Genomic DNA, 25,877 nt, shown 5'->3' with positions numbered 1-25,877 from the left:
TTTACTTGTTTGACAGAGCACAGAGGGAGAGGGAGAAGCTGACTCCCTGCTGAGCATGGAGCCCAAGTCAGGACTCAATCCCAGGACCCTGGGATCATGACCTGAGCTAAAGGCTGACATTTAACCAACTGAGCTACCCAGTCACCCCAAGGCTGGTCATTTTTAACAAGAGTAATTTCTCACAATAATTCTATGGAAGTAAGTAGAGTCATTTCAATTTTACAGATAAAGAGATTGAGGCTCAGGCCCAAATCATATTGGCTACCAACCAGTCAAATGAAGAGAAGACTCGGGTCTTTTAACCCAAGTAAGTGTTTCTCTCCCATCTCATTATGCATCAATTTTAATGATTTTAAGTTCAAAATTTACCAAAAAAAAAAACCCCAAAAAAAACCAAAGACAAAAAGAAACAAAACCGTAACTAGTACAAGACACCATAGTGTATTTTATAAAATATATTACAACCTTTCATCCCTGAGGTGAATGTTTACACAATTCGTGTCCTTTTCAAAAGGAACGATACATTTTCAATGAGAACCTTAAAATGTAGAGTATCTCTGGTACCAAATGACAAACCACATGAGAAAGACTTAAAGCTAACAGGATATGCCAATATGTGATAGGATATGTCCTCAACCGCTCCGTTTGTGTTTTTTTTAATTTTTTAAAAGATTTTATTTATTTATTTGACAGAAAGATTTTATTTATTTATGCAGAGAAGCAGGCAGAGAGAGAGGGAAGCAGGCTCCTTGCGAGCAGAGAGCCCGATGTGGGGCTCAATCCCAGGACCCTGAGATCATGACCTGAGCCGAAGGCAGAGGCCTAACCCACTGAGTCACCCAGGCGCCCCCCATTTTTTAAAATTCTTTAAACACTTACTGAAATACAAATCATTTCGCATTTAGTATATACAGTTTGGCATTATTAGCATGCCTTATCAATCTAATTAGAACTGCTTATTAGAAAGACAACAGTCTCAAGAGCCTAGGGCTGTGCTTTAAACACTAATAAGCAGTCAATAAATATTTGTAGATGAATGAATCAACCCAAATTTTGGGTTAGACATTTAAATGTGTAAGGGACAATAAGACATGACAGAAACCAAAGACCCAATGCTTCCTGAGATTTTTACACACAAATGCCAGAAACACAAACGCCCTTCTCTAAAGGAAAAGAGACAGTCTGGCTCTTTCTTTGCTTCTTTAATAGTACCAGTCATACTCTTATTTCACAATTCCAACTATATTATTACTCTCTCAAACTTTCCATGCATTTCACCCTTACGTTTTTAGGGATGTTATTAACTTGGTGCTTTTAGATTATGGAGTTAATAAAGGTTTCTTTCTACAAAGTCATGACGATAGAAACAGAGGAGAAAACACTGTGGGTCCCAGCTCAGGTCCAGAGTTAGAAAGTTAGGCCTAAAGTAAATCTTAGCTCTGGTCAAGATTTTGGATATACCTGATGAATCAACAGGAAAGCAAATCCTGTTCAGAAAGCAATGTGGCCTAAATGTTTTCTAAATAAGTTATATAGATAAGAAAGGAAACAATGCCCTACAAATAAAAACTGAAGTCAAAGAAACTAATGATAAAGAGTATTTGACTTTCACTAAAATATGAAAGGAGTAAGAACACCATTATGGTAGACTATAAAAGATAACATGCAAAGTTTTCTTCAGTTCACTTCACTAAAGCAGTGCAGGGTCAGAATCTATAACTGATTAGATGGGTTTTTTAAAAAAATAATTAGTCCATGATTTGAGATCATTACAGTTAGGATTATGAGGGATAATGGAATTGAACATAAATAAAAATTAATAGAGCTGATTAGGGTTTAGTGAATAAATTCAATGGTCTTAATCTCAGAAACAAAAGAGTTCAGAACAAATTATTTCAAAAGGAACAAAGTATAGTATCTCTTTTGAGGAGAAGATTTTGAATATTTAAGGTATGTCACAACAAATCAAAAGGAAGCAAGTCTTAAAATAGAACTAAAAAGTAATAGAAGAAAGTGCAATTAATTAACTTTCATTAGGATATCAGTAAAAGCAGGGCGCCTGGGTAGTTCAGTTGGTTAAGCCCCCGACTCTTGATTTCAGCTCAGATCATGATTGAAGGGTTGTTGAGACTGAGCCCTGTGTCAGGCTCCATGCCACTGTGAAAACTGCTTAAGATTCTCTCTCTCAATAGTCCCCCACACCAATCTCTCTTAAAAAAAATAAAACAAAACAAAACAAAAAAACTATCAGTATCAGTAAAGGCTACATAAGACAAATGCAATTTGGACTGGACCTTGGAAATCAGACACAGATGAAGAAGATAATGAAGTAAGACTCTAGAGAAACAAAAGGGATGGGATTCAGAGCTCTTGAGAAGTAAAGGGAAAATGGGTATCTTCATTAAAATAGAAAGGGAGGGGCGCCTGGGTGGCTCAGTTGGTTGAGCAACTTGGCTCAGGTCACGGTCCTGGAGTCCCGGGATCGAGTCCTGCATCGGGCTCCCAGCTCCATGGGGAGTCTGCTTCTCCCTCTGACCTTCTCACCTCTAATGTTCTCTCTCACTGTCTCTCTCTCAAATAAATAAATAAAATCTTTAAAAAAAAAAAATAGAAAGGGAGGAAAGAATAGATGAGGATATAGAAATTCTCCATGAGAAGTTGAGAGAATTTATGTCCACGAGTTTTTTTTCAGGTACAAGTAAGAGCACAGTTGAATGGTGGAGAAATAGATTCCAAGTTGAATGGGAAGCAAGGGAAGCAGGCTAACAGACTAGAGAAAGAAAGAAAGTACAAGAACTCGTTTGAATATCAATTTGAGTATCAAACTGCAGTGTCTTCAGTGAGATTGAAGTGGATAAGAGAAAGAAATTAGGTCCTTGAAATGGTCAGTTCTAAGGGATGGCAAAGTCCAAGAAATGGCTAAGTGTAGGGCCTGCTAAAGTGGAATAAAGATAAAGAATACCAGACAGAAGATAAACTATAAGGCTAAGGTGTTAGATGGATCAGCAATATGAATGGTGCAGTCACAAAGAACAATGACAAAGGATAGAAAATAAAAACAAATTGAGCGAGAAGTCAAGGTCTTCAGCGACTATTGGGGAACATCATGCAGGTTAGTCATTGACAGAAAAGAAAATGGGAATAAGATGGACACAACGATTATCAAAAGCAAAACCATTTTAACCCAAGTTAGTCAAACAATTGTCTAGAGGCAAAAGTGGGGTTTACAAACACAGATTTCCTCTTTGGTCCCCAGTTGCAGGAACGAAGAAGGAAGAATAATTCCACTTAAAAACCTTCTAAAAGGTTGCCAGGACAAGGTCAGGTTTCAGTGAGAGTATATTTTTTTAAAATGTGGAGATGGTAAAAAAAAAAAAATTATCGGTAATGGAATAGAGATTTTAGAGACTACAGCAAAAATTGTTGAGAGTTTAATGGGTCAGCCATGAGAAAAAAAAAAAAAAAAAAAAAAAAAAAAAGGATGAATAAGTCGCCAAATGAGAAACTATGAGATCAAGCACTTCATATTTTTTAAGTAATTATGGAAATAATTGAAGGAGAAATAGTTGGTACACCAGCTAACAGTTGATAGATAGCTGATAGACCAGAGGGCCAAGGTACAACAGAAAATGGAATGATATAAAAGTTTAAACAGAGACAATAGGAATAACAATGAGATGGAATCATTCCTAGTTCTCTTCAGAGTACAGGTACCTAATTATGATGATTATTGCCTAGGTTTTCTGTGATAGGCAGCTCATATGTGTCTTTTCAACATTCAACAAATATTTACTGACTACCTACAAATGCTAAGCTTAATCCTAAGTGTCACAGATATACCAGAGAATAACAAAAACAGAATCCCTATCCTTAGGGAATTTTTAGTCCAATGGTACTATCTGATTAAGGTTTTTTTTAATGATGGAAATGTTCTATAATTGATACCACTCAATATGATAGCCACTAGCTCAGTACACGTAGCTATTTCAAATAGTGCACATTTCAAACAGTGTAACAGAAGAACTAAATTTTTAATTTTAAAAATTTTTTATTAATTTAAAAATTAGATTTAAATAGTTCTACATCACTACTAATTCTGTATCAGGTATCCAAGTTCTGAGTCTAGCCATTATTAGCAAAAAGAGACTTCCCTGGGAGGGCATGAGACTCACTGAAGCAACAGGAAACTAGAGAACCAGGCTAAAATAATTGACCAGAAGCACCAGTAAGGGCATACTAAAGAACAATCTGCTCTTCAAATGTTGCCACATATTCATCTATCACTGACTCTGCAGTTCAAATTCTAGAACAGAACTTGTCCAACTGCCCAAGTATTGTCCCTTCCTGCCCAAGAAGATGATACACAACAGATAATTCATCTGAAGATGAAATATAAATAGAAAGGAGGCATATTAAGTAACAGATTTATTTTATCAATGTTTCTGAAAAAAAAAAAAATCAGAAAGCCACAAGTGGAAAATAAGAGTTCTGGCTTTAAGCAATGCAAAAAACAAGGGATTCACTATAGGATTAATTTAAATGATCATGTTCCCTCTCCCTGAGCTGGTAATTGCTGCTCTTTCCCCAATATACCTCCTCTTCACTTCCGGTAACAAAACCGTACTTTCCCCACCCCCACCACTCTGAAATAGGCAAAAAACCTAGTTTAAGCCAGAGTCCACTATTCCCCACGTCGTAGTGATGGACCCAGGGATGGGCATGTGAACCAGGCCCAACTTCTTTTCTAGATTTTTTCTGACTTACATCAAATAAGAATCCTATCTCCTTCGATTTCAAAAATAAAGTCTTGGCTTCACAGAGAAAGCAGTAAGAGAGAAACAGATACAAGGGTCAGAGGAGAGGAGTAAGATGAAAGGAGGGAAGACGGTTTCTATATCCAGATGTCCGTGAGACCAGCACAATCTCTGTTCTTTTCACAATCTATGTCTGCTAATAAAGACCCTTTCTTCACTTGTTAGCTGGAATTGTATTACTGTCACAATCAAAAGTTGACTAGTTTCTTACTTAAAATCATTTTTAAGGGATGCCTGGGTGGCTCAGATGACAAAGCATCTGCCTTCAGCTTAGGTCATGATCCTGGGGGCCTGGAATGGAGTCCCACATTGGAGAGCCTGTTTCTCCTTCTCCCTCTGCCCCTCCCCTCTGCTTGTGCTTTCTCATTCTCTCTCAAATAAATAAAATCTTTAAAAATAAATAAAATCCTTCTTAAAATATTTTAAATAACTTCTCTATATTTTTAATTTACAGGTAACTGTAAATCTTATAAACTCATTGTGGTATGGGACAGTCTCCTGAAATACAGAATACTGTCAGAATAACAATTTGGGGAGGAGTCAAGATGGTGGAGAAATATCAGGCTGGGAGGACATCAGGTAGTAGGAGATCAGATAGATAGCTTATCAAACCATTCCGAACACCTACAAACCCAACAGGAGATCAAAGAGAAGAAGAGCGGCAATTCTAGAAACAGAAAATCGACTACTTTCTGAAAGGAAGGACCAGCGGAGAAGTGAATTCAAAGAGATGGGAAGATAGACCACAGGGGTAGGGGCTGGCTCCCGGCAAGTGGGAGACCAAGGGAGCACAAAATCAGAACTTTTAAAGGTCTGCTCCACTGAGGGACATTGCTCCAGAAGCTAAGCCGGGCGCGGGGCGGGGGGGGGCAAGTGGGGACAGCGTGGTCTCAGAGGGATTGGGGGTGTCTGAGTGCGGCAGAGCTCGCAGGTCTTAAAGCGGGGAAGCCGCCTACAGAGATGGAGCTGAGGAGTGATCTCTCAACTTGGGGTTACCTTAAATTGTGGTCCATGGCACAGGCCACTGCTCTGTGAGGAGAGACCCCAAAAGATCTGGGGAGACCCCCCAACCCCACCGAAGAGCACAGGGATCTGCAGGGTTTGGAGACTCCAGGCAGGGCTGTGTGCCAGAGACAGAGACGCTTGGTCACAGGCTGGGTGAGCTCGGAGTGCAGCCAGAGGCCAGGGAGACAGGAGTGATTGAGCGCTTTTCTCCAAGGGTGCACTGAGGAGTGGGGCCCCGAGCCCTCGGCTCCTCCAGGCTGGAGATTGGGAGGCCGCCATTTTCATTCCCGTCCTCCGGAACTCTATGGAAAGCACTCAGGGAACAAAAGCACCCAAAAGCGAACCTAAGCGGATTACTTAGCCTGGCCCCTGATAAGGGCGGTGCAATTCCGCCTCTGGCAAAGGCACTTGAGAATCACTACAACAGGCCCCTCCCCAGAAGATCAGCAAGAAATCCAGCCAAGACCAAGCTCACTTACCAAGGAGAACAGCGGAATTCCAGAGGAGAAAGCAAAGCATGGAATTCATGGCTTTCTCCCCATGATTCTTTAGTCTTGCAAAGTTAATTTTTTTTAAATTTTTTAATTTTATTTTATTTTATTATTTTATTTTATTATTTTTTATTATTTTATTTTATTATTTTATTATCTTATTTCATTATTTTTTTCTTCTGCTACATTTTTTTAACTTTTAACATTTCCTCTTTTAGCACTTTTTAACTAGTTTGTCTTACCAATACCTTTCATAAAAAAAAATCTTTTTTGAACCTTCATTATTATAGTCATATTCTATCCTTCATGTATCTAACTTTATTTTTTGTATACACATAGGTTTTTATTTCTTCTAAAAAAATTTGGGATGCAACTTCTTCTAATAGATCAAAATAGTCCCTAAATCTACACAGGGCTTTGTTCTAGTCTCCAGCCTGAGCAAATTCTCTCCATTTTCTTTTTCTTTATTCTCCAAACCAACTTACCATATCAACTCCCTTTCTTAGAAATGGTTTAAAAAAATGTTTTTTCATCTTTATAGTCATATTCTATCCCTTCATTGTGTTTACCCTTATATATGTTTTCCATTCTTTAAAATTTGGGGAGGTGGTTTCTTCTAAGAGACCAAAAACTCCCAAAATTAAGTGGGTGACCCTGTTCTATTTACCAGTCTAATATATATATTTTTTCTTTTATAGATATATTTTTTTAAATTTTTTTTTCTAAAGTTCTTTTTCCCCTCTTTCTTGCCCCCACGATTTGGGGTCCCTTCTGATTTGGTTAAAGCACATTTTCCTGGGGTCTTTGCCACCCTTTTAGTATTTTATTCCCTCCTTCATATATATTCTTATCAGGATAAAATGACAAGGCGGAAAAACTCACCACAAAAAAAAGAACAAAAGGTATTACTGAAGGCTAGGGACTTAATCAATATGCACATTGGTAATATGTCTGATCTAGAGTTCAGAATGACAATTCTCATGGAGCTAGCCAGGCTCGAAAAAGGCATGGAAGATATTAGAGAAACCCTGTCTGGAGAAATAAAAGCCCTTTCTGGAGAAATAAAAGAAACAAAATCTAACCAAGTTGAAATAAAAAAAGCTATTAATGAGGAGCAATCAAAAATGGAGGCTCTGACTGCTAGTATAAAGGAGGCAGAAGAGAGAATTAGCGATATAGAAGACCAAATGACAGAGAATAAAGATGTTGAGCAAAAGAGAGACGAACAACTACTGGACTACGAGGGGAGAATTCGAGAGATAAGTGATACCATAAGACAAAGCAACATTAGAATAATTGGGACTCCAGAAGAGGAAGAAAGAGAGAGGGGAGCAGAAGGTATATTGGAGAGAATTATTGCAGAGAATTTCTCTAATATGGCAAAGGGAACAAGTATCAAAATCCAGGAAGTGCAGAGAAACCCCCTCAAAATCACTAAGAATAGGTCCACACCCCATCATCTAATAGTAAAATTTATAAGTCTTAGTGACAATGAGAAATTCCTGAAAGCAGCCCCAGACAAGAAGTCTGTAACATACAATGATAAAAATATTAGACTGGCAGCAGACTTATCCACAGAGATATCGCAGGCTGGAAAGAACCGGCATGATCTATTCAGAGCACTAAATGAGAAAAACATGCAGCCAAGAATCCTATATCCAGCTAGGCTGAATATAGAGGGAGAGATAAAAAGTTTCCAGGACAAACAAAAACTAAAAGAATTTGTAAACACCAAACCAGCTCTACAGGAAAAACTGAAAGGGGTCCTCTAAGCAAAGAGAGACCCTAAAGTAGAAGATCAGAAAGGAGCAGAAAGAATATAAAGTAATAGTCACCTTACAGGCAATACAATGGCACTAAATTCATATCTCTCAATAGTTACCCTGAATGTAAATGGACTAAATGCCCCAATCAAAAGACACAGGTATCAGAACGGATAAAAAAAACAAAACCCCCCATCAATATGTTGTCTACAAGAAACTCATTTTAGACACAAAGACACCTCCAGATTTAAAGTGAGGGGGTGAAAAACAATTTATTATGCTAATGGACATCAAAAGAAAGCTGGGGTGGCAATCCTTATAACAGATCAATTAGATTTTAAGCCAGGGACTATAAAAACAGATGAGGAAGGACACTATATCATACTCAAAGGGTCTGTTCAATGAGAAGATCTAACAATTTTAAATATCTATGCCCCTAACATGGGAGCAGCCAACTATATAAACCAATTAATAACAAAATAAAAAAAAAACCTAATCGACAATAATACAATAATAGTAGGGGACTTTAACACTCCCCTCACTGAAATGGACAAATCCTATAAGCAAAAGATCAACGAGGAAATAAAGGCCTTAAATGACACACTGGACCAGATAGACATCACAGATATATTCAGAACATTCCATCCCAGAGCAACAGAATATACATTCTTCTCTAGTGCATATGGAACATTCTCCAGAATAGATCACATCCTGGGTCATACATCAGGTCTCAAACAGTATCAAAATATTGGGATCATACCCTGCATATTTTCAGACCACAATGCTCTGAAACTAGAACTCAATCACAAGAGGAAATTTGGAAAGAACCCAAATACATGGAGACTAAACAGCATCCTTCTAAAGAATGAATGAGTCAACCAGGAAATTAAAGAAGAATTGGAAAAAAATCATGGAAACAAATGATAATGAAAACATAACAGTTCAAAATCTGTGGGACACAACAAAGGCAGTCCTGAGAGGAAAATATATAGCGATACAAGCCTTTCTCAAGAAACAAGAAAGGTCTCAAATACACAACCTAACCCTACACCTAAAGGAGCTGGAGAAAGAAAAACAAAGAAAGCCTAGACCCAGCAGGAGAAGAGAAATAATATAGATCAGAGCAGAAATCAATGAAATAGAAACCAAAAAACCAACAGAACAAATCAATGAAACTAGGAGCTGGTTCTTTGAAAGAATTAATAAGATTGATAAAGCCCTAGTCAGACTTATCAAAAAGAAAAGAGAAAGGACCCAAATTAATAAAATCATGAATGAAAGAGGAGAAATCACAACCAACATCAAAGAAATACAAACAATTATAAGAACATATTATGAGCAAATTTGATGATCTAGACGAAAGGGATGCATTCCTAGAGACATTTAAACTACCACAACTGAACCAGGAAGAAATAGAGAACCAGCAAGGAGATTGAAGCAGTCATCAAAAATCTCCAAACAAACAAAAGCCCAGGGTCAGATGACTTCCCAGGGGAATTCTAACAAACATTTAAAGAAGAATTAATTCCTATTCTCTTGAAACTGTTCCAAAACATAGAAATGGAAGGAAAGCTTCAAAACTCATTTATGAGGCCAGCATTACCTTGATCCCAAAACCAGACAATGCCCCATCAAAAAAGAGAATTACAGACCAATATCCTTGATGAACACAGATGTGAAAATTCTCACCAAAATACTAGCCAATAGGATCCAACAGTACATTAAAAGGATTATTCACCACGACCAAGTGGGATTTATTCCAGGGCTGCAAGGTTGGTTCAATATCTGCAAATCAATCAATGTGATACAACACATTAATAAGAGAAAGAACAAGAACCATAAGATACTCTCAATAAATGCTGAAAAAGCATTTAACGAAGTACAGCATCCTTTCCTGATCAAAACTCTTCAAAGTGTAGGGATAGAGGGTACTTACCTCAATATCATCAAAGTCATCTATGAAAAACCCACCGCAAATATCATTCTCAATGGAGAAAAACTGAGAGCTTTTCGCTAAGGTCAGGAAAATGGCAGGGATGTCCCATTATCACCACTGCTATTCAACGTAGTACTAGAAGTCCTAGCCTCAGCAATCAGACAACAAAAAGAAATTAAAGGCATCCAAATCGGCAAAGAAGTCAAACTATCACTCTTTGCAGATGATATGATACTATATGTGGAAAACCTAAAAGACTCCACTCCAAATCTGCTAGAGCTTGTACAGGAATTCAGTAAAGTGTCAAGATATAAAATCAATGCACAGAAATCAGTTGCATTTCTTTACACCAACAACAAGACAAAAGAAAGAGAAATTAAGGAGTCAATCCCATTTATAATTGTACCCAAAACCATAAGATACCTAGATACCTAACCAAAGAGGTAAAGAATCTATACTCAGAAAACTATAAAGTACTCATGAAAGGAATTGAGGAAGACACAAAGAAATGGAAAAATGTTCCATGTTCATGGATTGGGAGAACAAATATTGTGAAAATGTCTATGCTACCTAAAGCAATCTACACATTTAATGCAATCCCTATCAAAAGCCCACCTTTCTTTTTCAAAGAAATGGAACAAATAAACCTAAAATTTATATGGAACCAGAAAAAACCTCAAATAGCCAGAAGAATGTTGAAAAAGAAAGCCAAAGTTGGTGGCATCACAATTCCAGACTTCAAGCTCTATTACAAAGCTGTCATCAACAAGACAGCATGGTTCTGGCACAAAAACAGACACACAGATCAATGGAACAGAATAAAGAGCCCAGAAATAGAACCTTAACTCTATGGTCAACTAATCTTTGACAAAGCAGGAAAGAATGTCCAATGGAAAAAAGTCTCTTCAACAGATGGTATTGGGGAAATTGGACAGCTACATGCAGAAAAATGAAACTGGACCATTCCTTACATCACACACAAAAATAGACTCAAAATGGATGAAGGACCTCAATGTCAGAAAGGAATCCATCAAAATCCTTGAGGAGAACGCAAGCAGCAACCTCTTCGACCTCAGCCGCAGCAACATCTTCCTAGGAACATCGCCAAAGGCAAGGGAAGCAAGGACAAAAATGAACTATTGGGACTTCGTCAAGATCAAAAGCTTTTGCACAGCAAGGGAAACAGTTAACAAAACCAAAAGACAACGGACAGAATGGGAGAAGATATTTGCAAATGACATATCAGATAAAGGGCTAGTATCCAAAATCTATAAAGAACTTATCGAACTCAACACCCAAAGAACAAATAATCCAATCAAGAGTGGGCAGAGGATATGAACAGACATTTCTGCAAAGAAGACATCCACATGGCCAACAGACACATGAAAAAATGCTCCACATCACTCGGCATCAGGGAAATACAAATCAAAACCACAATGAGATACCACCTCACACCAGTCAGAATGCCTAAAATTAACAAGTCAGGAAATGACAGATGCTGGTGAGGATGCAGAGAAAGGGGAACCCTCCTACACTGTTGGTGGGAATGCAAGCTGGCACAACCACTCTGGAAAACAGCATGGAGGTTCCTCAAAAAGTTGAAAATAGAGCTACCTTACAACCCAGCAATTACACTACTGGGTATCTACCCTAAAGATACAAATGTAGTGATCCAAAGGGGCACGTGCACCCGGATGTTTATAGCAGCAATGTCCACAATAGCCAAACTATGGAAAGAACCTAGATGTCCATCAACAGATGAATGAATAAAGAAAATTTGGTATATATATACAATGAAATACTATGCGGCCATCAAAAGAAATGAAATCTTGCCATTTGCGACAATGTGGATGGAACCAGAGGGTATTACGCTTAGCGAAATAAGTCAGTCGGAGAAAGACAACTATCATATGATCTCCCTGATATGAGGAAGGGGAGATGCAACGTGAGGGGTTTGGGGGGTAGGAAAAGAATAAATGAAACAAGATGGGATCAGGAGGGAGACAAACCATAAGAGACTCTTAATCTCACAAAACAAACTGAGGGCTGCCGTGGGGAGAGAGCGAGGGAGAGACGGAGAGGGGGGTGGGGTTATGGACATTGAGGAGGGTATGTGCTATGGTGAGTGCTGTGAAGTGTATAAACCTGGCGATTCACAGACCTGTACCCCGGGGGCTAATAATACATTATATGTTAATTAAAAATTTAAAAAAATTTAAAAAAAAAAGAGTAACAATTTTGTTATTTAATAATGTAATTTAAGAACAAACCACTTCAGTGAGGACAGGATACTAGTATGTAATTAATAATTTAAAGCATCTGCAAAAGCAGTAATTAATCCTACTTATCACAGATATTTGTTGTTTGTAAATAAATGGATACTTCTGGTTTATATGACTGAGACTTTTCAGCTCCTTAAGCAAGACTTTTTTCTCTACAGGTAGTCTCTTGCTGACTTATTATAAATTCTAAATAAGACAAGCTTACAATCATGATTATTTTAATAAATGACCAAAATAGATCTAGTTTATGTAGGTAGACTTATAAATTAGAAAATCAGAACTGCCATGAGAAAAACACAATTGCAGACCATTAAAAAAAAGAAGTGGTACAGGGCCGCCTGGGCACGTCAGTTGGTTAAGTGACTGCCTTTAGCTTGGGTCATGATCCCAGAGTCCTGGGATCTAGCCCTACATCAGGCTCCCTGCTCCTTGAGGAGCCTGCTTCTCCCTCTTCTTCTATTTGCCGCTCCCCATGCTTGTGTTCTGTCAAATAAATAAAATCTTTTTTTCAAAAATGTCATATAAATTTTGCAAATTACTCTTTCTGCTATATTTTATGTTAGTTATTATGTCCTCATTTTAACATAAGTTGGGGTTAATTATACATTAGAAATGATCTCGAGAAACTGAAGAGAAATCAAAAAAATTATCAAAGTGACTAATGGAAAAGAAAATTATTTCTGTTAAAGAAAAGCTGAAGAAATGAATGCTATTTTATATAGCAAAACAAACAAACAAAAAGCCCTAAGGGCTATGTTTGTTATTGTCTCCAAGTAGTAACAGTTTGCTTGACCTCTATCACAATGTCAACAGAAACCAAACCAGGAGAATTAGGTTTAAATTCTTACAGAAAACATTCTAACTGGCTAAACTGTGGAATCATAATAGGATAAAACATTAAAGTAGGGGTTTTTCTGGGGGAAATTATCTCTCTCCTTTCTAGATATTGTCAAGGAGAAATAAACAAAAAAAGCTTCACCTGTGTAGAATGGTGAAAGAAAAGAAAATTACTCCTCTAAAAGCGAAGAGTACGACAAAATTGACTCTCCAAATCCACTACAGATTTATGACTCCAGAATTGTAGCAGTCAACATTTAAAGTAATCATTCATAAAAACTGACATGAGTAAATAATACATATATCTCTGCCTGAATTAATTTTTCCCAAGTAATGAGATTGATAAAACACTGTACATTAAGTATACTGGAATTTAAAGCTCACTTTAGAGCATGTTCAGTGTTGACACAAAATTTTTTATCCTGGGTGTCTCACTTGCTTAATCCTAGACCTGGCCCTAATATATTATGTCACACACACACACACACAAAATCAATGCATTCCATAAATTAGAACTAATAGAAACAATATTCTCCAATTATAATGCAATAAAACTATAAATTTAAAAAAGCCTCCCAGCTGGAAATTAAAAAACCTTCTGCTACAAACTGACCTGTGTCTCCCCCAAATTTGTATGTTGATGTCTCAACAGGAGTATTTTAGAATGTGATTGCATTTGGAGAGAGGACCTTTAAAGAGGTAACTAAGGTTAAATAAAGCTATCTCGATGAATCCTAACCCATATGACCAGTACCCTCATAAGAAGACGGAAAGGTACTAGACACAGGCACACAAAGGAAAGGCAGTGTGGGACAGAGCAAGAAATTAACCATCTATAAGCCAACAAGAAAAGAGGCCTCAGGAGAAACCAAGTCTGACAATACCTTGAGATCTCAAATTTCTAATGTCCAGAACTATCAGAAAATAAATTTCTATTGTCTAAACCCTCTTGATGGTGGTACTTTATTCTGACAGTCCTAACTAACTATTAGTTTCTTCTCTTATTAAACAACTACACCTTCTATTAATACTTCTATTAATTCTTGGGTGAAAAGGAAAATGTAAACTCAAATTACAAGTCCTAAAAGATAATAATTAAAACCTTAGAGAATATACTTAATATACCTAAAACAGGGATAAGAAAAATCTCATACTAGAAACTTTACTAACAAAAATGAAGAATACTTGTTGAGTAAATTCCCAACTCAAAATAAAACAAAAAAACAAATTAAAAGAAAGCATAAAGTATATTAACATGATCTTAGAAAACTCAAAATCTACAAAGCAGCTAGTAGAAAATACATGAGTTTAGTAAGGTCACAGGACTCAAGATCCTTACATAAAAGTCCACTGACTATATTTCCACATGCCAGCAATAAACAGAAAGTGAATTTTTTTTATTTTTAAGATTTTATTTATCCACTTGACAGAGATCACAAGGAGGCAGAGAGGCAGGCAGAGACGGGGGCAGGCGGGGGGGTAAGCAGGCTCCCCACTGAGCAGAGAGCCAATGTGGGGCTCGAACCCAGGACCCTGAGACCATGATCTGAGCCGAAGGTATAGGCTTAACCCACCGGCCATCCACGTGCCCCAGAAAGTGAAATTTTAAAAAAACTGCTCCCATTTATAATCACATAAAAATGCTGAGGAATAAAATGTAACATTAAGATATGCATGACATATTCAATGAAAACTATAAAATTCTGATGATAGAAATTAAAGATGATCTGATTAAAGAAGAGACATGCCATATTCATGGATTGGATAGGCTCAGTACTGTTGAGATGACAACTCCTCTCAAACTGAGCTACAGATTCATTATAATTCCAATCAAAACCTTAACAAGCCTTTTTGGGAAAAGGTGATAGGCTGATTTTAAAATTTATGTGGAAAGGCAAAGGACTTAGAAGAGCCAAAACAATCTTTCAAGAAAGAACAAGGTGGGGCACCTGGGTGGCTCAGTTGGTTAAGCAACTGCCTTCAGCTCAGGTCATGATCCTGGAGTCCCAGGATCAAGTCCCGCATTGGGCCCTCTGCTCATCAGGGAGCTGGCTTCTCCCTCTGCCCCTCGCCCCTTTCATGCTCGCTCTCTCTCTCAAATAAATAAAATCTTAAAAAAAAAAAAGAAAAAGAAAGAAAGAAAGAACAAGGTGGAGGACTTGCACTACCTGCATCAAACTTACTATAAAGCCGCTGTGGTCAAGACAGTGTGATATTCATATGAAGACGGACAAATGGATCAATACAATGGGACGGAGTCCAGAAATACACACACTTAAATGGACAACTGATTTTTAACAAAGGAACCAAAACAATTCAATGGAGGAAAAGACTGCTTTAACAAATGATGCTGGAACAACTGGATACCTATGTGGAAATAAAAAATGATTGTCTACCATCACCTCACACTACACAGAAATTAACATGAACTGGATCATATAACCCAAATGTAAGAAACAAAATACTAATCTTTTAGAAGAAAACAAAATAGTAATTTTTGTGACACAAGATCAGGCAAAGCTTTCAAAAAATTAAAAAAAAAAAACACAAACTAGAAAAGAAAAAGAAATTATAAAATTGACTTTGTCAAAATAAATTTTGCTTTCAATAGACACAATTAAAATAAACAAAGCAATCCACAGACTTAGAACATACCTGTCAAATATGTATCTCACAAAGGGCTTGTATGCAAAACAAAGCGCTGTTACAACTCAATATGAAAATAACATCCTAATTTTAAATATGGGCAAAATATGTGGATGAATACTTCAAAAATCCATATTACAAGAATCTAAACATCATTAGTCATTGGGGAAAATCAAATTAAGACCACAATGATACATTACTACACATCCGCTAGAGTTAGGTTAAAAAGACTGACAATAACAAGTGTCAGTTAAGATGTGTGAATCAAATGGAACTGTCATAGGGGAACTCTCATACGTTGCTATGGGAATGAAAAACAGCATGATCACTCTGTAAAACAGTTTTGCTATATATGTTACAGAACAGTACTGCTATATGTCATCACTCAGCAATGTCATTCCTAGATATTTAACCAAGGGAAATAAAATTGTATGCCCAAAGACTTCTACATGAATGTTCATAGTAACATTAATCATAAAAGCCCCAAACTAATAACAACCCAAATATCTGCCCATCAAAAGGAAAATGAATAAACAAATCATGTTACATCCATTCAATGGAATCTTAATCAGTAACAGAAAGGAATGAAAAAGACTGATATATGCAACAACATGGATAAAGGCTGGGGATCAGAGGAAAGGTCAAGTGCAAAGAGACACAGGGAAAATTTTAGGGTAACAGAACTGTTCTTTGCTTTTACTATGGTGGTAATGATTACAAAACTTTATACAAATACCAAAAGGCATCACGCTGCACATTATTTAAATGGGTGAATTTTATTTTATGTACATTAAACACTAATAAAACTATAAAAACTTCTTAGTGGCAGAACAACACAGAAAGAAGAAGAAAGTAGAAATTAATGAGGTAGGAAATAGAAAAACAGTTGACTCCATAAATCTAATTCCTAGTTTAAAAAAATATGGAACTATATGCTTAAAATGATTAAAACAGTGAATTTTGTTATGTATATTTTATCACAATAAGAAGAATAAAATCAACAAAGCACTAGCCGACTAGATTAACAAATAGAGGAAGCAAGCACATATATAAATAAGAAATAACCTAGGGAAAGTAAGCATTCATTAAAACAGAACAAATTGAAAAATAAAAACTATTCTGCAGACCTCTATGCAGACAAATTTGAAAACCAAGATGAAGTAATTTCTTATGAAAACACAGATCATCAAAATTGATCCCACAATAGAGACAGAGAGCTTTAACAGATTGTTTTCTATAGAATAAACAGATAATTACTCCAGAAATGGAGGTTGGTTCAAGATTAAGAAATCCATTAACACACAATATTAATAGTGCAAGAGAGGAAAAATTATGACTGTCTGCAGAGATGATGAAAACCTTTGAAAATTTGTGACATCATGCCTATCATTTCTACTATAGTGTTTGCCAAATGATCTTTTCCTATTTCTGTCATTTTCTCCATGTTTGTTAGTTGGAATTCTCCTGAAAAGAGCTTTTCTTCTAAATATTATACATTATGTCATCTAGACACATAGATTTTTATTTTATCCTATGGATTATAACATTATATTATAACTTATTTCTTTGTTCAAACTGTCTCAGATTTGGTCACTGGGTGTTAAGATTAGTGGAAAAATGTATGATGACAAAGTATGACAAAAAATATTTACATAGTCTCAAAGTATTTACCCATAAGGTAATTATATATTACAAAGAGAAAAAAACAGTCATTTTATACTGGAAAAATCTGGCCAACATCACCTTAACCAAAGTGAACATCACTAGTAAGGGAACAAGTAATACACCTCCTAATATAATGCACTGAAGAAACATGACTTTGATTTTGATGTTATTTTTGCTAGAAATATATAACCTGAATTTAATCATAAAGAATTTAAGACAAACTCAAATTGAGGGATAATCTCTAAAATAACTGGTTAGCAATTTTCAAGTAAAGGCAATGTATGATTCTGGACTGGATCTTGGACCAGAAGAAGGATATCAGTAGGACAACTGGTAAAATTTGAGTAAAATCTATAGGTTTGATACAGTACTATTTATTTCCTGATTATATTAATGTTAGTATCTTAGCTTTGATTATTGTAATATGGCTATATAGGATGTCAATCTTTAGCGATCTCAGTGAAGGTCAGGTAGGAATTCTGTGTATGACTTTTATAATGTTTTGATAGCTCTAAGATCATTCATTCCAAAATGAAGTTTAAAATATATATATGCATAGATAACCTAATACTCTGAAGTTCCCTTCTGGCCGACTCTTCTGCCATCTGTGAAGCCCGCAATTTCTCTTCACACTGATCCTTTTCAGATTGCCTCCAGACATCATGTTCCACTTTCATTTTCTCTAAATCCGCTAATCTGTTCTCAAGTTCTATCCTAAAACAACAGATGATAATTATGTTACAAAAACTACAATGAGGATGCTATGACAGCAAAATGTTTTCATTTGCAAGGAGACTGAACACAAAATAAGGTAATTAAGTACTTACTTTTCATCTTGTAATACCACAAGTTTTTGATAACCTTCTTCCTTGGCAGCTTGTACTTTACGTATTAATTCACGATCCTTTTCTACTAGGAGAGCTTTGTGGTGTTCGACAGCTGACTTGAGAATTTCATTGTCTGACTGTAATCCTAATATTTTTTTAAGGAAAAAGATATGCTGTATTCAAAGTTATCAAGCTGAAAAATCATAACAGCAAGCATCCATCAGCTGGTAAGACAACTAAAAGACCGCAGAAATTTAAGTCTGGATATGTATTCTCAAAGATCTTTACGTTATTAGTAAGCCTTTTAAGAATGAAATAGACTAAAACTCAGTTAACTATTCTGTCATTTTATTTAGCATACATATATAAACACTTTAATAAAAGACTAGATATATTTACTCGCTTGACTCTTGAGAACTGGGGGCATCAACCTAGGTGATATCCAAAGAGATATAAATATTTACTCCACTTCTAAAAGGGTTTTGTAATCTTAGCCCCAGAGACAGCATCATCATAAAGCTGGTTGAAAGTAGAGTGAATAAAATCATGGAACCCTTCAAAACCTATCATTCTAACAGAACTGTTGGATTACCAATAGAAATAAAAATTGGAAGGGCACCTGAGTGGCTCAGTCAGTTAAGTCAGGCAGGTGCCTTTGGCTCAGGTCATGATCCCAGGGTCCTAGGATCAAGCTCCACATCAGGTTCTCTGCTCAATGGGGAGTCTGCTTCTCCCTCTCTCTCTGCCTCCCAGCTCATGCTTTTGTTCTCACTCTCTATCTCAAATAAATAAAATCTTAAAAAAAAAAAAAAAAAAGAAATAGAAATTCGAAACTTTCAAGTTTATCCAACGAATTCACAAATTTTCCTTACATTGATATGTCAAGTATTTTGCAGATGGAATAACTAAGACAAATTCATATGTAACACAAAATTTTAAAAGAATGCAAAACTAGATCACAAACACTTTACATCCCTTGAAAAATTACTCCCTAAATTCTATAGAAATTCATGAATCAACATCAAGTAGAGATTAATGATACAAACACTAATTCATCATAAGCTCTGCCTAAAACCACAGAGACCAGTTCAGCTAAATTTTAGACCAACTTGAGAACAGTTATAGGTCAAAAACAGCTGATTTAAACACCCTTTAAAAACAAATGAGGCTCAGTAACTAGCCTAGTGTCTACGTAAAAACAAAAATTGGGCCTACGATCTACCTATCTTCCTTATGTTATTTTTTTTTTTTAAGATTTTGTCAGGAATAGAGAGAGAGAGCACAAGCAGGGCAGGCGACAGGCAGAAGGAGAAGCCACCCAGATGTCCCTCTTCCTTACGTTCTTAAAATGGTCTCACATCACTAAAATGGTCTGGGACTAATAATCACATGATCTAAACAGATTCACAACTATAAACCCAGAAAGTATGGAATCCCATTTGGAAAGTTTCACTTAATTAAAAATGTGTTAATCAAATAACTGTATAAACATAAGACTGATTTTTTTAAGAGATACAACGCAAAATGAACATTCAACATAAATAAAAAACAATCCATATGTGCTCTAAGATTAAAATTCAGTTAGGCTCAAAAATAAAAATTTAGTTTGATCTATATTAATAATTTGTTTCTATGCAAAAAGAATAGTAAAAAGCATGGGAAATTATATATTACCATCCAGTTCACTTTGAATCTTATTTCTTTCTCTTTCTAGCTCACTCTTAGCTCTTGCTGCCTCCAGTTTGATGTCTGTTATTTCTAGTTTGTTTGAATGTTTAAGTTCTTTTACCTGTTGATAATTAGAAATTGAAATTACTATAGGTCATTTTCTTGCCATTAGCTGCTTACCCAAAAACATCAGCAGAAATGAGAAAATGTTTTGGAAAGCAGAGTACACAGTATAAGCACCTTCCAAGAGGGAAGGTGCTTCAGGGCTTTGAACAGTATCTGGTACCAAGAAAACAGAATTTCCTAACAGAATCGAATTATTTCTTTACAAACATCAGGCTGGGGTCACCTGGCTTAATCTTGCCTTAAAAGGCTTACCTAAAAGTACCTAAAATCCAATAGTCAATGACCGGCTCATCTTCAAAGAAAAAAACCAAAAACCTCCTTTTAATAAAAGTGCTGGTGCCAAGAAGGCATTCTAGGTAGAAGGAACAGCACATAAAATGTTATAAAGGTATAATGTCACAACAGTATCCTTGCAAGAAAGCAACGAGCTATGCGTTCACGCAGAGGAAGGCATGCAATCAATCTGTGAAGTGGCGGGGAATAAACATTATCTGCTGCACAAAAGGGCCGCGTAGCCTGTTAGCTACTGAAGGTGACACAGTCAACTTTGTTTCAGAAAATTAACTCTAATTGCAAATTAAGATTGAGAAAATGAAAGTAAAGATGCCAATTAGAAGGCAAAGGATTGACAAAGTGGGCAAGAAGGAAGAATCAGCTGAATTTGGTGTGCGTGTGTGTGTGTATGTGTATGTGTGGATGTGGTGGCAGTGGGAAGAATGAGTACAAAACATATAAATCTAATTTAAACTTTTACTGCCCAAATCTAATTCTCTGAAAAGCCCTGAGTGAAGAGAAATAATTGTCAGTATCTTCCATATGATTAACTAATCACATACCATTTTTAGATTTCTCTGAGACAACCCTTCTGAAAACGGAATGATTTTAGTTCATGAGTAGTATTCATTCATTGGATAAATATTTACTGAGTACCTATTATGTGCCCCAGTACAGTTTTAGGAGCTGGGGTTACAGAAGCAAACAAGAAAGCTTCATCCTTCCAGCTATCTGCACTGCCCTCTACTATTTTATATCCTTTCCCTTTCATAAGGTACTTCTAAAGTTAGTCCTAGAGTTAATCCTATAACGAGGATTTAACCAATACAGATATAAAAATTTGATAAATCTGTACTCTGACACACTAATGCATAAAACTGTGAAATTAGAAGAGAAAACCACACATATATACAAATCAAATATGTCAGATGGTGGGAACAGGAGGGTAGAGGATCATATACTTCAGTGCAACAGAAATCTATAAAACTGAAGATGGGAGTTAGAAACAAATGAGAAAAAGCTTCTAGAGCCAAAGAGGGTAAGGATGAGAAATAGAAGTGTTTTACCAAAGGAGATTCCATCTATGAAAGGTCTTAAGAACACTGTAAGGAATGGTTTGGTCAACATTCTCACTTAAAGAAAAATAGAAAAGCAAGTACTGTGCTGCCTTTGTACTGCTAACCACATTTAAGATGCATGTTTTGCTTCCAAATAAACTTACAGATTTTTTAATGACACTACATAAAATGAATACATTGTGCTGACACCAGGCTTGCAATTTTAAACATTACTGAAAATAAGTCTCACAGAACAATTTTCAACTACATGAAAGCAGCTAAGAAATTTTATTTATTTTAACAACTTAAACTTTCTGTGGATTGGGCTCTACTACATTTTAATTTCATGGACAGACAGAATTAAAACTATAAATGTCTTAAAATTTTGAAGAAATATAACTATAATGAAAATCCAATTTCTATAACAAATGAAATTATAACCTGCTATTATATACTAGCTGTAAAAGGTTAAGAATAACATAGCAGTTAATTAATAAGCCACACTGTAGCCTCTCTAAATATGAGGTGGAAAACTTTAGCCATCTTATTTTGCAAAAATTTCATTCATTTCAACAAGAACTATGAAATATATAAAAACCTATTTCTTCTGAGAAAATATTGTTCTACTAAATTGTAATTACTGAAACTGAAAGAACAGTAGACAGGAAGTCAAACAAGTGAAGTCTGACTTCAGGCCTACTTTTATTATTAAACTAGTGGTATACACTCAAAGTATTTGTCCTTGCTGCATTTGAGTTTACTTATCTATGGATCTATAGGAGTTTCAGTTTTCCTTTAGTGCCATGTTTCTATAATCCTGAAATAATGAATGCACTTATAGTAATTTTTAACTTCTTAAAAATATATTAAAAGGATTAAAAATGAAAAACTTACATGAATTGTATTACTGAGCTATGACAAACAGTAGCACTTCCTATAAGTAATCTGAATCAAATCCCAACTAGTCACAATAAACATTTCTTTCTGACCCTAGATCCCTGTTTCTTTACCTTTCTTGTGATCAGGCCTCAAAATTCCTAGGAAAACTAGAGATCATTTCCTAAACAAAATGTATAAGGTTACAATGTTACATATAATTTCAAGAGATACAGAGTCTTCTGAAGCTCCCCTGGGGCCAAGATATCCTGTCTCTCTTGTTTTTTCTCACAATACATTTTCCATTTGAGCCTTCATGCTGCCAATTTGCTTTATGCTTTTGATGTAACAGAAGCTCAGTATCCAGAAAGTACTACCAGTACTACTAACTTTAAGAACCATAAAAAAATGGCAGTATTAGGCATTTTACAAGGGTTCAGAATTTGTTAAAATTACACATACACATATACACAGACATGCAAGAAAACATATGTAAGCAAGAAAGATAGAGATGGAAAACTGTATTATTCAAGAAGCTCTTGACACAAATTCCAAAGAGATAGTACTTAAACTCTGATCTTTTTTCAAAGGTCTGAAGGATGGTATGACCTCATTAATGTAGCTAATAAGGATAACTATGTGGGATGATTTCCTTAAACTGCATATTTTATTGGAGTTTTAAAGATCAAACACTTCCTGAGGAAACCAGAATTTATCTCATTGAATGTAAAATACCTTCAAGGTTGCCATTTTCAGGCCACCATTAGCAATACTTTTTAATACAAGACACTGAATCACACTGACATAATTCTGTTCAAAACCTGACAAACATTTACAAAATTTGAATAACTTAGACAAATACACCCCAGGTGCTCCTTTGCATTGCAAACAACCATTTGCTAGAGTTGCAAAATATTGATGAAAATCTCAAGTTGCAAAGAAAACTGTGACAATCATGTTTGAAATATCATTTTAAAATTTATCCTTCCAATGAAATCTTTTTACATGCATGATTCCAAATGAAAACTTGGTTTGTCTAAAGCTGAAGGGTGGTTTTTAATATGCCATTTATATGCAAAAAACACAAGTGTGCCCTTAAAATTAGGAAACTCTTAGCAATATCAGAATTGGAAAAAAGGCATGGCAGAACTTCCTGAATTTACTTCTTTGTATACTCCATTTCTTTGTATACTCTACCACTGTAGGAACTCTGTCTCAATATGTATACATTTGGATGTATAAAAAAATCTACTTAGGTTAATCAGGAAGCAATTAAATTATTAATTTATTTTACAATCTTAGTAGGCTGGATGAGTTCCTAGGGATGAGCCAGAATGATGTTTCATTTCATCTATGAGGAAACTTGCTTACAGTTCTACAGATTTATATAATGAGGAATGGAATTTGTCATAGGCTTAAAGTTCCATGTTCTTCATGTATATCTTTTTCTCCTTTAAGGATATCACTAGTGTAAAACTGTTGCTATTATGTTCATCATAGGCTACTATCTACTGCATTCAATACCATCTTTAATCTTAGAAAAATCCTGACAGAAAAAGGCATTGTTCCCACTTAAAAGTTAAGCGAATTAGAAGTCACACAGGTAATGAGTGAGATAAATGAGTCAGGATCAAAAGACAGATTTATCTGATTCAAAGTCCATGAACTTTTCTATTGTACTTCACTACCCCCTCCAAAATGACAGTTTTTAATTTCTAAATACATTTTAGTCTCAACATAAAAGCTAGCCTAGAAAACACCTAAATTAAACTATTTCAACAATTAAAAATCTTCTTGCCTAATTTTCACATATTCTTTCTAGCATCAGCTATGTCTAATGAATTAAATACACTGGCTACAAAACCACTTCGTAAACTGTAAAGTAAAAAACTCAAACAAGAATTGTAAACGTCACTAGAGACAGAATCTACAAACATAAGAGTATGTGTTTGCCATGGAAAAAACTGGGTAGACTATCTCCCAAGGGTGGCATCTAATACATGCAGTATCATGGCTTATGGCCTTTTGGACACCGAAATCACCACTCTCAAGGCTGGACTCACATTAATAAAGTTCATAAAGACTGGTTTATAAAATCAGAGCTGTGAGAAAAAACTATAATGGAAAACAGAACACTCTAAGTCTGAAGGACCAGTGTGCATTCTCTCCCTGTAGACAAAATTACATGGGAAATTAAGTAACAGAAAGTTGTTTGGTGATCATATAATCAGAACAAATGGAATGAAATGAATTGATAGTTTCATGCCCACCATTTAAAACAGATTGATGAATTCCTTCCCACAATAAGAATTATCTCTTCAATGGGACAGAATTCATAGATTCTACTAAAACTCTCACTTCTGTTATGAACACTGCCTAAGTTCTCTCAAGTAATTTCTTGGCCAAGTCATTTATGACGACTACATTACTCCTTTAGATAAGTTCACTTCTACTAGGCTATAGTAAGTTCCTTCTGATCTGGGACCTCTTTTGTTTTTCAAGGTAATTTTACATAACTCTGCTCTGATGAAAAATAATTGATTTCACTGATTCAGAAACCACACTTATTTCTAAGATCTTGAAGATGCCCCCAAGTACTAACATTAATAATAGCTATTAATAATATTTGGGTAATTATCTACTAGACCTTATGCAAAGTGCTTTGTGCATAATATTGCATTTAATTTTGCCATAATCTATAAGGTATATATTAGTCTTGCATTATAAAGAAAAACACAAATTTTCAAGGAGAAAGTAAATTGCTCAAGGTCATACAGCTAGTAAGAAAAAGAAATGGAATTTGAATCTAGTCTGTCTTAACTCCAGAGAAGATATGATATTGTTATTCACTACAGTCTTCTAAAAAATATTTTCATCATTGCTCTCCTATTTCTGGTTATCAGATTCTTTATACATAAGGCATATGAGGGGAAAAACTGTAAGCTCCTGAGAAAACCTAGTATATAAAAGACATGCAGGGGCGCCTGGGTGGCTCAGTGGGTTAAGCCGCTGCCTTCGGCACAGGTCATGATCTCAGGGCCCTGGGCTTGAGTCCCGCATCAGGCTCTCTGCTCAGCAGAGAGCCTGCTTCCTCCTTCTCTCTGCCTGCCTCTCTGCCTACTTGTGATCTCTCTCTGTCAAATAAATAAATAAAATCTTTAAAAAAAATAAAAATTAAAAAAAATAAAAGACATGCAAACCATTATATATATTCTTTCAAAAATAACATAAGAGCACCTGGGTGGCTGGGTTGGTTAAGTGGATGGCTCTTGACTTCAGCTCAGATCATGATCTTTGGGTCCTGGGCTCAAGCCCCATGTCAGGCTCAATGCTCAGTGGGGAGTCTACTTGAGATTCTCTCTCTTCCTCTGCCCCTTGCCCTCTCGTTCTGACACAGTCTGTGTCTTTCTGACACACTCTAATAAATAAATATTTTTTAAAAAAATAACTAAAAATAACATAAATGCAGACCATGCTGCTATTATTAATTCACTCATTTAACAAGTATTTATAGAGTGCCTGTTCCAGGAGATGGAGATACAAGCTTATATTTGATTAAAGGAAAATGGGGTGGGAGAGAAAAGGAGAGACAAAAAATAAACAAATATAA

The 25,877-nt window shown here is 35.8% G+C and overlaps 1 protein-coding gene across 3 annotated transcripts in view; it reads right to left on the bottom strand.

The window, feature by feature from the left end:
- The window catches only part of CEP83 (centrosomal protein 83), a 164,879-nt gene that overhangs the window by 19,589 nt on the left and 119,413 nt on the right, over window positions 1-25,877 (bottom strand). For all 3 annotated transcript variants that reach the window (XM_059402350.1, XM_059402347.1, XM_059402348.1), the window contains exons 8-10: window positions 19,941-20,055; window positions 18,267-18,411; window positions 18,004-18,153 (exon numbers count right to left, since the gene is read on the bottom strand). In XM_059402350.1, the coding sequence (XP_059258333.1) occupies window positions 18,004-18,153; window positions 18,267-18,411; window positions 19,941-20,055 (410 nt within the window). The remainder of the gene's footprint in view (window positions 1-18,003; window positions 18,154-18,266; window positions 18,412-19,940; window positions 20,056-25,877) is intronic.

The sequence above is a fragment of the Mustela nigripes genome, chromosome 6 (assembly GCF_022355385.1).
Source record: "Mustela nigripes isolate SB6536 chromosome 6, MUSNIG.SB6536, whole genome shotgun sequence".
Classification (NCBI taxonomy): domain Eukaryota; kingdom Metazoa; phylum Chordata; class Mammalia; order Carnivora; family Mustelidae; genus Mustela; species Mustela nigripes.
Note: the sequence above shows the minus strand (reverse complement) of the source record. Positions and strands in the feature narration are given on the sequence as shown.